Source organism: Hipposideros armiger, unplaced genomic scaffold (assembly GCF_001890085.2).
Source record: "Hipposideros armiger isolate ML-2016 unplaced genomic scaffold, ASM189008v1 scaffold_4, whole genome shotgun sequence".
Taxonomy (NCBI): domain Eukaryota; kingdom Metazoa; phylum Chordata; class Mammalia; order Chiroptera; family Hipposideridae; genus Hipposideros; species Hipposideros armiger.
The window spans coordinates 3,354,690-3,369,298 of NW_017731354.1; the positions used below are offsets into that span (position 1 = coordinate 3,354,690).

Below are 14,609 nucleotides of genomic sequence, written 5' to 3' on the forward strand. Positions count from 1 at the left end.
ATACCTTATGGACCATGGATGAGGTGCTACTTCACCTAATGTTTGAAATGACTCAAAGTCAGAAAAAGTTCTAGATAATAAAACTTTGGAGTGTAATAGTTAAATGGTTTTAGGATGTTGACTGTATGAAGACTTGTTTTCTTTAGTGTCTTAGTATAAAATGTTATGTTTCCTACCTCTAAGGGCTATAAAAATCAATGGATTATTCTATCCTTTATTATTCCCAATGAGAAAATAAAACGGAATAATTCTGCTACTATAGTGCCAGTTTCCTTTCAGGTGCTAGCAATAACGGGAAGTTCCCAATGTTATAACCCATCATTCCCGCAATAATCTTCGGCGGTGACTATCAGATCCTAAATTGTTTACCTACAAGCTACAGGGAAAAAGTCAGCATGAGAGAATGAAATGGATCTGGAGACCACAAATCCAGGCAAGATTAGCCTTGAAAATAGATGTTAGATGTTCTACATAACCCTTTATTATAGTTACAGTGTGCTTCACCATATTCCCAGCATGTAAAATGCTAACAGATCATTTAATTACAGGGTCAAGGATGGGTGTTCTTCACCAGAAATGATGACAACTGTACTTTTTTTCCTTAATAAACCAGTAAACAATAGATTTCAATGCCTTTCATTAAGCTGCAGGGTTGAAGTCAATCGCTTATTTTCGGTTCCTCTCTGCTGTGATGCTTCAGATACCTTCAGTAACCGCTGAAGGCTTTTTCCAAGAGCACAGTTCTATGCACATTAACAAAACCGCTGCCGTACCTGCTTGGTTCCGGATCTCACTAGGTAGATGGAGCTCTTCTGACAGCTCTTATCCTCGCAGCCGGGGAGCAAGTGATCCATATGTCCGTCTCCATCTGCCCAAGAAAGTTCAAGAGTCAAGTGACAGCCATACAATAAGGTGCGCTGGACGGCAGGTTACATTTCCTATTCGTTCAGAATCTGCATCACTCTGGGAAACTGAAAAATTAGACACATGACTTTGAATAAATGTGATTCAATTAAAAAAAATACTCTGTCCCTTGCTTCCTATTACATGGACTGTGTCTTCTTTGAAATTGCTCACTTTTCTGTGCTTAAATATTTATCCAGTGTTGGCAAAAGACCCCATTTCAGGCTTTAATGTTAAAATCACCAATTTTTCAAAATGCAACTTTTGACTCATTTACATAATTATCATTGCTGCCACGGGAGAAAAATAAGCATGTCAATCGTAACCCATTATTACACGGCATATTTTAAATGTGTCTTTACATATAATTTATCTTTACGCACACTTGAAGTGTCTTTTGTACAGCATGAACTTCAAGAGTTATAAAGCTCTCAGCCACTGGGCTTCTAAAAGCAGCAATAAATTTTTATCAATAGAAAAGCAAATGAAGGGAATCCAGATGTCATTTCCAGCTGACTGGTTTTTAAAAAGCTGCTGGGTGTCTGCGAAGACCTCTAGGGATGAGGTCACTGAGGAAGCTTAAGTCCCTTCCTTCTGCCCCTCCTTTCTCCTGCCTGTGCCTGATGGGGTTGCTTCTGATGTCCCAGAGTTCAGTCTGCAAGGACACTCCTGGTGGGGTAGTCACCTCGCTTTCAAATCTGGGGCCTGAATTTGTGTTGCTTGAATCACTGATTCATTTGCTATGGTTTAATGTTGCATTTCATGTGTGCCTGAGGTAGTGTCTTCTGTAAGGATTAACGGTTCAGGTCCTTCCTCGTGCAGGTTTACATATTAAGATATCCAGCTATAATAAGCCTAACAAATCTCTAATAACGGAAAAAAAAAGAATTTTAGGCTGAGTAGAATGAAAATCTAGCCAATAGAAGCTGACCTCAGCAAGGAAAAGTGAAAGGCACAANACACACAGAAAAAAATCTTTCTGTCTTTGGGTTATTCAAAGATTTGTTAGATAAGACACTAAAATCATGATCCATAAAAGCAAAATCTGATAAATTGGACTTTACAATAATTTAAAACTTTTGCTCTTCAAAAGACTCTAAGAAAATGAAAAGACACACCACAGATTGGGAAAAAAAGATTTGCAAATCATACACCTGATATGAGACTGGTATTGAGAATATACAAAGAATCCTATAAGACACACAACCAATTAAAAAATGGACAACGAATTGGAAGACATATCACTAGAGAAAATATGACAAACACATGAAAAGACATTCAGCATCATTAGTCATAAGGGAAATGAAAATAGAAGGCAAAATAAGATACCACTACACGTTAAACAGAATGGTTATAATAAAAAAGATGACTACACGAAATGCTGACAAGGATGTGGAGAAACTGGAACCCTCACACCTGGGTGGTAATAACTTAAAAATGTATATCGACTTTGGAGAACGGTTTGGTAACTTGATAAAAAGTTAAGCAGACACTTACCATACCGACCTAGTAATTTCACTGCACAACTAGTTACAACCATGGAAAAATGAAACTGTGTGTCTATACAAAGTCTTTTAAGCAAATGGTCACACTGTGCACAAGGAAGACAGTCTTTGTGAAAACAGTTTGGAAAAGTACCCAAACAAATGGATTTCTACAGCCTCGAACCAGGGTGAGAATCTGCATTCCAGAGAAACCACATTATAAAATTCAAATATCCAGTTTACAACAAAAAAATCCAAGGGATACAAAGAAACAGGAAAGTCCATTCAAAAGAACAAAATTAACCCACAGAGGCCATCGTGGAGGAAGCCTAGATGTCAGACTTTAAATTTAAAATGCACAGGGCTGATTATACATTCATAACACCATGCACCATTAAAAACTTAAAATAACAGTATAGTTTTGAGAATACAATATGTCAGAGACAGCTTTACTAAAAAAAGCTTTACTTAGAAAGGGAAGAATCTATCACATACAAACCTGCCTGCAAAGGCTTTCAGGATTCAGGTCCCTGGCTCTCCCCAATATCTGTATATCTTAAAAGGAACAAATATAGCCCGGTCTGCTTTAAATGCTGAGTGTATATGAAATCAAGGCTCGGCAGTAGCAATTTTATAATCTGTGTGTAAATTACCATTTCCAATCAAAAAGCATTCAAAATATTTATCAGCAGCACATCTGGCATCTGTGACTCACCCAGTCAGATGCCTCAGTCTTTGCTAGAAAGTAGAAACTCAGGGGCTAGTCCCGTTTGCTATGGCAACCACTGTGGGCTGTGACACGGTGGCATGGACTGAAAAGGGAATACGGACAAAGCGGATTTACACGGGAAGAACACTCTAAGGCTGTCTAACAATCGCTTTACGTGCCACATGGCAATGTGTGCACATCAAATATTTCTGTTTGACCAAAATTTTACAGTGGTATTGTCTCTCTTTGGTGGGATGAGGCAAGGCAGCTGAGGAGACAACGGCCCAGCAGGTTAGAGGGAGAACTGTTCAAACTGGCTGCTTCTACTCTGATCGTGTCTGAATAAAACCGCACTAGAAGCGGCCAAAAGGCCAGTCAGAAGCTGGGCCGACACAGCGGCACGTGTGAGCGGTGTGAGCAATGCCCGTCTTCCGGGTGACCCGTGTTGTCAGAGGGCGGAAACCGAGTCCCGTTGAGCTCCGCCTGTGCTCTCCTCCTCGGGGGCTCTTGGCTCGCGGGGGACTTTCAAACGTGCTGTGGCTTCATTCCGGAACTTAGGTTCCAAAATGGTCCAGCTCTGTTGTAGTACTAGTCTTGTGAATGTCATGACCTAAAATATCTTAATATGAAACCAGCTTCCTCTCCTGATTTACTGTACTTACCACTATGAAGGCTGGTAGAGAAAGAATGATTCTCTCAGTCATCTAGAGGCAATTTGCTTTTACTCTCTGTCGTGTCAAACCAATCACTCAATGTACTGTTTCTCTGCCAAGTTTCTCACACCTGTCCCTCCATTTATTAATGTAGACAGTTCATGCTCCCAGCTCATGCCATGATTTATCTCCTGACTGGTTTCCATCCCTACAAAATCCAGTATTTTAAAACTGTTTCAGTCTACCTTTCTTTTGATATAAAAATCTCGGGCATCTCAGAGATTCTAATAATCTTCCCCTGAATTCCTGCTCCATGCCCAGGGAGTGTCACTTTCTGCAAAACCCATCAGGCCAGAAGATTTTGTTCAACTTTGCTTTCTGAAGTCAATTAAAAAAGTTATTAAGAGAGAGCTATTCAAAACTCTTCTACTACTTCCCACTGCTGTCACTGAATAAAATTAACATTTGTTCATCTGTTACTCTTGGTAATCCAATGTGCTCATCGGCCATTTTTACGTTTCCACATTTTTACAGAAACTCTTTATTCAAGACAAACTAGTTCAATTCACTAGTCACTAACCATACCGTTTCCACATCTCTACATTTTTAAGCCAAACCTCAGAGTCACTTCAAAGTCCTGTCTGAAATCCCACCTCTTTCATGAGACATCCTACCCTTTCTCAGCCGATAGTGACCTGTATGGACACAAGACTCTGAACTTTGTCTACGGCATTAATTTCACACATGTGAGTCTTTTGCCTTCCTAACTAGACAAGGGGATTACCTTAAAAATCTTGGCTTTCATACATGGTATTCAGCACAGTGTTCTAAGCCTAACAGAGGTCTAATGTTTTGCATTTTATGTGTAGGAATTAAAGACCATGTGAAAATATAGGACCTTCTGTAAAGGAGTTCGCCATGAAACTCAGAGGACAGGGTCAATTATAAGAACTGAGAAGCACTATGACAAAAGCAATCTGACAACACTTTAAGTACATACTTTGGTTTCCTTCTTGCCATTATTGACTATTACTCTTCTATAATTTACCTTTTCATTATTAAATAATATTTAAATGAGTCTAACCACATAACAGAAAATCTGAAAAGCAGGAGATAAAACAACCTATTATCCTACTTACACAACCATTACCATGTTGTCGTATTTCTTCCTAGTCTGTTTTTTTAAAAGGTGATGATGTCCTACAACGTACTGTTATGCTCTGTTCTCCTCACCAAATCTACACTGCCCTCATTCCTACCGGCTGGGCAACATCCCATGGAGTTCTATTTAGCTGAGCTCTGAGAAAGTTTTAGTTTTATGAAAGAAATAAAAGGCATTATAATTGGTTTGAATAGTCATGTGCCACATAACGACGTTTCGGTCAACAACAAACCGCATACACGACGGGGATCCCAGAAAACCATGACGGAGCTGAGGGACTCCTGTCACCTCGTGATGTCATAGCTATCATAACGTCACAGTGCATCGCATTACTCATGTGTGTGGTGATGCTGATGTAAACAAACCTGCTGCGTTGCCAGGCATGTAGAAGTACAGCATATGCGATTATGTACAGTGCAGAATACTTGATAATGACAATAAATGACTGTGTTTACTGGTTCATGCATTTACGGTACTATACCTTTAATCATTATGTCAGTGTCTTCTTTCTACTTAAGAAGAAAATGTTTGCTGTAACAGTGTTACAGCAGCAGCAGTCTCATGTATCTTGTGCTTGATTTAATCTTGTGTTGTTTTATAGATTTAGTGTGGCCTGAGTGTGCAGTGCTGGTAAAGTCTACAGTCATGGACAGTCATGTCCTAGGCCTTAACGTCCACTCACACTCACTCACTGACTTTCCCAGAGCAGCTTTCGGTCCTGCAGGCTCCACTCATGGTCAGTGCCTTGCACAGGTGGACCATCTTTTATCTTTCTTTTTTTTTTGGAGGGCAGTGTAACTGGCCCTCATATGTGGGATCCGAACCGGGGCCCTCTGGCATCCCACGCCAGTTCTTAACCATCGCGACACTCGGCTGGCCCTATCTTTCAGACTGTATGTTTACTGTACCATTTCTGTGTTAGACAGACACTTCCCTCTGTGTTACAATTGCCTGTAGGACTTGGTACAGTAACATGCTGTACAGGCTGGTAGCCCAAGGGTGCAGTGGGTTGGATCAGGTGGCTCAGGGGTGCAGTGGGCTGGACCATGTATGTAGCCCAGGTGTGCAGTGGGTTGGGCCATGTATGTAGCCCAGGTGTGCAGTGGGTTGGGCCATGTATGTAGCCCTGCTGTGCAGTGGGCTGGACCAGGTAGCCCAGGTGTGCAGTGCGCTGGATCATGTGGCCCAGGTATGCAGTGGGCTGGACCACGTGGCCCAAAGGTGCAGTGGGCTACCCCATGTGGTCTAGAGATGCAGTGGGCCGGACGGCCTAAGTGTGTGTGAGTGCACTCAGTGATGTTCGCATGACGACGAAATCACCGAATGACGCATTTCTCAGAATGCCTCCCTGTCGTTAAGCATGACTGTAGTTATTCCTTTTCTTTATTTGCTAAAGGGTCCTGATTTGATTTCAAACCAGATACCCACCTCACTTTGGATATACCAGAATAGCCTAATTTTAGGGCATTTTTAATATCTTTTAATATTTTATGTTAGCAGCTAAACACTGCATCATAGCTGTAAAATCGGCTGCTCCCAGGCAAGGTAACGAGCTGGGAGCCATTTAAACGCTGCGCTTTGGAAAACGGTTCTTCCTGGAAACAATGTCATTTAGTCAAGAATGTACTTTTTTTTTTTTTAACCAAATGAATGGCAAATTTCTGAAATCATGCTGACTTCACGCCTGCCAGTCCCTTCCCTCGACTTGGTTCAAAGGAAGTGGGAGGGGACAGGGATGGAGGGAAGGATGCAATTCACGGACGTATTCAAATGTATAGGAAAGTGCATATTTTGTATATTAATATTTATAAACTTATTCAATGCTATCTGCTTTTTGGACTCATTAGCAGTCTTTTTTTTTTTTTTTTCATAATACCCAACTAAGAAAAATGGACTTTTACACAGACATTGTGAGGTACTGATACATTAAAAGTTTACTGATATACTACCTAGTTATTAAAAATAGGGGAGAAATATTGTTACGTTTCTTAATTGACTATAGCCTATATTTTGCACATTTAAGAAACCTCAACATGTAAATGTCTATGTTTATGGTTACTGCAATTTTAAAAAATTTAAAGTAAAGCTACTAATAATTTTGTGAAAAGCAAGGCTTTTATCATAAAAGACACACAATCATAAAACAAGTAACTTTAATTTGGAGGCTCTTAGCCAAGGATTAAGGGAGGTCTGTCAGCCCCCCGAGGATTATATAACGCATACATACTTGTCCTAGAGAGAGACTTGCAAAGGGATTTGTCATTAATCCAGCTAATCAGGTCAATCAGCAAATTTAAAAAATAATTTCATGTATTCTATCACTTGACAATTTCCATTAAAGACTATAAATCAGGCACCAGAAATCTGCCGAAGATCAAAGTAACACTGAAAATACAATACAGCATGGAGGTTCGAGTTGAAATCCCCATCAAACACCAGCAGCAAACCCCCCGCTTTAGCTGTGCTGGGGTCCGGCTCTGGGACGCGGGACCATGAGCTGGCTTAGTTAGCTGAGCAAAGAGCAGCGGCGGGAACAAAACCAGGTGAGTCCAACGAAAAGACTCACACTATCCAACCGTTTCCTGTGCCCTTCCTGTGTGCCCGGCACCGTGCTCTCCTTACACTGTGTTATTCACAAATGCCCTGTGAGGTCGGCACAATATCACCGTCATTCTCGTTTCATAAATGAGAAACGGAGGCCTCCGGGTGTGGTGACACGTCACCTGCATTTTGCGGAACAGGCTGCGGTGTTTGTTGGCGGAATAAAGGGAAAGCAGGAAGGGACTGAGCTTTCACCTTTTGGGGGTGGTCATTGAGACCACTTGCCCACCTAATACCCAAATCCTTTTAATTATAACCCTGACAAACAGTGAAAGAGCCACAGATGTTTTGGAAGTTCCTAACCAATGTGAACTTGGTTTACTGTATAGAAGCCATGGAGAACACAGACTCATACGTCCTCTTGTAGCGAATTCCTAATAGATGTCACTCTTCTTCGGCATTAAGATGTAAAGAAAGATGATTTTTAGCGTTCAAGTTCAAAGAGGTCAGGTCAGCGCCAGTTATTTTGGTTCCCTAACCTGGATATATACGACTTTCTTGCAAACGGGAACCTCTTGGGTTCAAACTATAATCTAAACATCCATGTCATGAGTTGCTCCTTATTGCATTGAGGAATTGACCACATGCCACATATAATACTAGAATAGGCATCTTTTAAATCTATAATATAATAGTTCTGAAGATACTAAAGCGATTTTCTGATGTGAGTAATTAACATGGCTAGGTCAGAGAGAGGGGGAGAATGTGAAAGATGAAAACAATCTTACCGAAGTCTGCAAATGCCGACTGTCCAACCACCATCATATTTTGAGGTTTTTCAAATACAGTGTTGATGGAGAAATTTCCATCCTGTTAAAGGCAGACATTTTTGGATTAGACCATCATAATTCATTCATCAAGTGTAAAATAAAGCATTTTAACTAAAGCAGGGAAATAATTAAAGGCTTTTGTTGTACTGCACAAAAATTACTCCGATTTCCCGTTCCACTTGTATCCTAAAACAAAGGAAACTGCTGTGAGTTGATAAAGGTGCATCCGGACTGCTTTCTTTGCTGTCAATTCTGGTGTGACATCCTTTAATAAATCATCGTCATGATTGCAGACATGCTGAGTGTCTTCTACTTCAAGTACCACAGAGGGTCTTGGAAATATACAGAACTATAAAAAATAGTTCCTACTTTCAAAGAGCTCACAGTCCAGCTATGCGATAAGATATAAATCAGGAAAATAGAATTGCCGAAGGTAACCTATACGTGGTACACGCAAGTAGCAAAGATCCCATGTTTTACAGATTTCAAGGGGAGAATCTGTTGGGAACTATTAAGAAAAGATACTCAAATGAGATGAGAGCTATATTGATTCTTAAAGGGCCAATTTATTATCAACTCAAGTTGATGTTTCAATGAGAAGGGGAGGAAAAGATTACAACAGCTGCCATGTACTAAACAAAGGTGTAAGCTAAACAAAAAGGAGAACCCAGCAGAGATCCTTTGTCTCAGGTACTGTTTCCAAAACGAAGCAGCACACATCTGACTTGCAAAAATAATGTGCATTTCTTTAAATTATTATCTTTCTTTTACATAATTTGATTACTACATGAGAAAATAAACCACATCACTGACATTGAGATTTTGCGCTCTCAGTTTATATAGAGATCCCTTCTCATTACTGACATCTCTGTTGACTACTTGATACACTGACTCTGATTCCTACTTACTTTGTATAGGATACCTATATATTTTAAAGTAGCTTTCTTCCTTTGTTCTTCTAAGGGTTTGTCTACTACAGACCTGCAAGTTAGTTTTGAAGCAATCGCTCTGACATCTACAGAGAAAGGCATTACAACATTGAAAGCATGAAGCCGAATGCCTGAGGACCACGAGCAAGATTCGTCTTGTGACAGGAAGTTTTTCAACCATTTCAACAATCCATTATCCACAAGCAGAAACATGTCTCCCCTACCATCAGTAAAGTACCTGATGTACTTTTTGAGTGATTTTTCTACAGCAATCTTATTAACCTAAATGTCTTAAACCTTAGGACTCCCTTCCAGTCTTACGGAGTACCTGAAATTACATACAGACGTATCCTAGTTGCTCAATTTCTGACTGGAGTGTCAGGTGCTCTTGCATTTTGGAAAGCTCAGAGCACTGGGTGCAGAGGGGATACAATGATGCTAGAGTGAATAGGAAATCGCTCTTAAAATACATCAGCCTCATATAACATGAAGCTGGAGAGCAGCCCATAGACTGACTCAAGTGAACGAACTGCCCACTGAAGGTGCTGAATTTAATAAGTCCGTCTGGAAATGTTTCCAGACATAACCTTTCCACGTCCTGCCCCAAACCGCCCACTTCCCACTCTCTGAATGGGTCCTGTGTCTCCTGGGCATTTCCCTGCCCACTTCTTGGCCTTCCTCTCTTCCAACCACTAAAATCCTGCTCATCTGCACTATTTCAAACACCACGCCCTTTCTGAAGCCACCCCTGATGAGCCTGGCAGCTCCTTTCAATCCTTTCACACGAGCTGAGAGCCTCTCACCTGCCAGCCAGAGTCGCCAACTCACATCTCCGCCCCCTCCTGGCCTCAAGCTCTGCTCCCTCCTCTGNATTTCAAAGTAGGTAATGTTAGAAATATGAAGAGCCTTAAAAACGATGTCCATTCCTGACCTTCAGAATTTAACAGATGGGAAATTTTGGGCCCAGAAAGGCTAGGTTGCTTGTCCAGCGTGACACAGAGGAAGAGCCAAGACCTGACCCTGTCACGCGTCCCTTCAGCCGCACAGGTTCTAGGAATGCTTCTGGTTTAAGAATGGCCTGACGCAGGTACTGACTGGGGCAGAAGTCAAGCACAACTTCAGAATACTGATGGGGGCTTTTTCAACCACCTTGTTTATTAGCTCAGCAGTGTGCTCAAAGGTGCCAGAGCACTTTGAGGGGTAACTCATCTATGGGACAATTGAGACATCGTTTACTATCACCTTTATAAACACTTTCCAGGAGCCAGCCAAGTGGCTCAGTTGGTTAAGCACTCGCTCAAGAGTGTGAGCTCTGATTAACAGGGTCGCAGGTTGGATTCCCGGCCCAAGCTGAGCTGCCACTGAGCTGCCAACAGGTGGCAGGATGGCGCAGCTAAACAAACAAACAAACAAAAAAACCCACTTTCCAATTGTGTCCATAAGCACTGAAAAGAAATCACGGAAGAAAAAGGGGAGAACACATCTAGACGAGCAGCTGTCTCAGTTTCCATAAACACACAACGTTTTCCACTCTGGTACACAGGAGGGGTGTGCTCTGGGTGGAGGAAGAGAACAGATAATTCCTTACCATCTGCTAAGTCCTAGGAGAGGCTCCTTTATATACACTATCACATTTAATCCTGACAAAAACCATGACGAAAGTACTATTATTCTCACTGTACAGATGAGGACACTGAAGCTTGGTAATATTCATCACGCAGGCAGAAGGTAGTTAAGTGGCAGGTAAACCTGGGATTTAAAGTCAAGTCTAAGTCTATTATCCAAGGCTACCTCCTTCCCTTCCTGAAACTGACGTGTAATTCTGAAGGGTTCACCAGGATTAGAGACCTAGCCAACCACTGGGGAATACTGATCTTCCCTGGATTTGAAGGCAGGGGCCAGTGATGGAGAATACATCCTCCAGTGGGACTTTTTATCTTCTGAGTTTATCAGCTCAGTTGTAAGAAATGTGAACACTTGTTCTAAAATATTCTATTTACTAACACTGTATTCATCACAATAGAAAATGGCCAAGTAGCTTCGTAAGCTCATGAAGGAAGTAGGAGGGGCGGGCTTCTTACCCAGAGCTGCCTGGCCTGTGGGCTCCCGGCACGCTGCGCTAGTCCCTACGCTCATCCTTCTAATTCACAAAACAAGCGGAGTGGACACGAGGCCCTTTGTTGCTTTAAGGGATTGGACCTCTTTACCTTGCTCTTTAGCCAGGAAAACAAATGTATCCTGCATCACTGACTGGGTATTTACTAAGCAATAGTAAACTCTGAAAAACACAGTGGCCCAAATTTAGATTTCAAAAGTCAACAAACTGTGATAGCCACATCTGCATGGCTTCACTGTAGATTACATAGTGTCTTATTAATTTAGATATCCGCAATAACATTTAGGACATGCCATTCACCCTGTTTCTATATTGGCCCCCCCAGCAGGTCTTGTGAAATAATAGTGTTAGCATGTGAAAAAGCTTTCATCTGGTTGATCACTGATTTTGCAAAGGATAATGAAATCCACCAATGTCGCTCCCACCCAAAGACCTTCTCCTTAACACGGGAATATATTTTTTCTTAGTTCCTTGATAAATGAAGTAATAATGATGAGTTATGGTTACACAAAATACATTTCATTCTATGTTAAACACTTGCATCTAGGTGCAATAAACCTTTAAAAAATCCTAGAACAAGTAATTTCAGTTTTTCCCCCCATGACTCATTTCTTAAAGACTTGTTTCTAGGCAAATTATACATCTTTATGTGGGTGAAGAACTGTCAGCTGGATTATAATGCTGGAACTTGGGTCTATGTCATTTCAACCGGGACAACCACGCAATTCCTGAAGCTTCTTCCTCACTCTGAGCTACAGCAAATAATCATCAGTCAATACTAGTAAAATCTCTCAAATGCGCTCCATTTTATGGCGTTCCTCTCCCTACACACAAATATTATGACCAGAAAATGATCTAAGTAATATAGTACTCTGAGCTGAGGAAAAAGACATATTGTTTTCAAGACTTATTTACAATTAACATGAAATGGATCATAGAACTAAATGTAAGAGGTAAAATTAGAAAACATATAGGACACACAGAAAAAAATCTTTCTGTCTTTGGGTTATTCAAAGATTTGTTAGATAAGACACTAAAATCATGATCCATAAAAGCAAAATCTGATAAATTGGACTTTACAATAATTTAAAACTTTTGCTCTTCAAAAGACTCTAAGAAAATGAAAAGACACACCACAGATTGGGAAAAAAAGATTTGCAAATCATACACCTGATATGAGACTGGTATTGAGAATATACAAAGAATCCTATAAGACACACAACCAATTAAAAAATGGACAACGAATTGGAAGACATATCACTAGAGAAAATATGACAAACACATGAAAAGACATTCAGCATCATTAGTCATAAGGGAAATGAAAANAAAAAAATTAAATTTATTGGGGTAACATTGGTTAATAACATTATATAAGTGTCAGGTGTATAGTGCTAGAAAAAAATTGTACAGTAATCAAATTTTGTGATTGGCAATTTTCCGTCAGTTGTTTTCTTGAAGTGACAAGCTCACTTTGTTCATTTTAGAGAAAATGTAAACCAAATTCACAAGTCTGAATAACCAGGTTTGTCAGTTGTTCTTTCAAGTAAAAAATGATGTTACATTAAGAAAAAAAGTAGTTCAGCTTGTTACTCAGTGGCACCAATGCTTTTCAACACCCTGCAGCAGAAGTGTTTTACGCATACTTCCTATTTCCGGACACGGAGGATTAAAAAGGTGTGTACTCAAGGGTTGAAATTATTTTTTTCTGCTTCATCAAAAACATTCTTAAGCGAAACTATTTTTATTTCCTTCCTCTCTCTCCTCCTTTATTTTAACACTGTGAGTGAAGAATATCGCACATGCTAATTATGTGGATGGCCACTGCTTTGCCTCCTGCTAAATGGCAAGCAGCTCTTACCCACCCTGGCTTTCACATCATCACAACAGTGTCACACTGAAAAAGGCAAATGGAACCTTAGTATTATTCTGAAGATGGTTTTGACCTTGTGGATCCCCTGAAGAGTTGCAGGAAGTCCTGCCTCCCCCCCCTCCCCAGGGGTCCATACTTTGGACCACACTTTGAGAACCTTTGCCAGGAAGGTTGTATCAACAAGTGAATTATCCAATATTTTGATTTTTGTCATTCTAAGTGAAATGGTATTTCATTGTGGTTTTTATTTTTTGTTTTCTTAATAATGATGTTGTTGGTCTTTTTCTCACCAATTTGTAGGAGTCCTTTCTACACTAAAAAAATTCTTTTGTCTAGGATTTATTAATATTTTCCTATATAGCATCTAGGTTTTGGTTATAACTTATAAAGGCACTTCCTACTCACTGTACCCTGAGACATTATTTCTACTTTTAAGTCTTAGACTCACTTGGAATTTATTTTAGTATAAGATGTGAGTGGTGACCCCTACTGTCCTTTTTTATAGATGGATATATCTAGTTGAACCATGCCACTTACTGCATGATCTACAGTTTTCAGAAAAGAAACTCAATATCTCTTGCATTATTTCTCTTTATTTGTAAACTGACAGAAGGAACATAATTTGGCTACTGCAAGGGGTCACTGCAAGGGTTAATTATATTACTCTTTCCCCTCTGTCCCTGTAGTATGCTGTGTGGATTGAGGGCAGTGGTATGATGTGCTTAGCAGGTAGGCAATAAAGGGAAAAATGCATAACTCCAAGGAGGACAGTAGTTTTCCTTTAGAGTTCTCACTTCCAGGACTCACTGTAACTGTAATGCTGGTAGTAGGAAACGCTGAAACATTTGTTCATGAAAAATGAAAGCAACAATTTAGGATTTGACGAATGGTACTCCATAGATGGAGGGAAAAAACTGTAAGTAGATTGGCTAAATATTTTGATCTGTAACCTGGAACTGAATTCAATAACAAAAATAAATCAATGATTTCTGAATTACAGAGTAGAAAATGTCATGACAGCTCCAACAGGGAATAAGTCAAAATGACTCCTTCCACCAACTGGAAAGTGTACTCATGGATGGCTGTAACATACCCAAGATAGAAACCCTACAAGTCACACAACTAATTAATGGCAGAAGGCTCTAAGCAGATTTCAAGACTTTCTTTAACTTCTAACATGTGGTATCTAAAGCTAAAAGATTTCTATAGAGGGTTTTAAAACTGTATTTTTTGCTAAAATAGATGCAGAATAAGCAAAGCAGTAACAGCTTTCTCATCACATTTGTCAAGAGACATGAGACATACGACAGATAATGTATTCACATATAAAACTACATTTTTTGTGTGTGGTTCATCATTAATATAAAGCTGGAAATATACACACTAAAATTTTAAAAATTACCAAAAATCTG

At 40.1% G+C, this 14,609-nt stretch overlaps 1 protein-coding gene across 1 annotated transcript in view; it reads right to left on the reverse strand.

Annotated features, from left to right (window-relative positions):
- The window catches only part of ITFG1 (integrin alpha FG-GAP repeat containing 1), a 140,160-nt gene that overhangs the window by 68,264 nt on the left and 57,287 nt on the right, over positions 1 to 14,609 (reverse strand). The window contains exons 10-11 of the mRNA XM_019643283.1: positions 8,241 to 8,322; positions 774 to 868 (exon numbers count right to left, since the gene is read on the reverse strand). Of these exons, the coding sequence (XP_019498828.1) occupies positions 774 to 868; positions 8,241 to 8,322 (177 nt within the window). The remainder of the gene's footprint in view (positions 1 to 773; positions 869 to 8,240; positions 8,323 to 14,609) is intronic.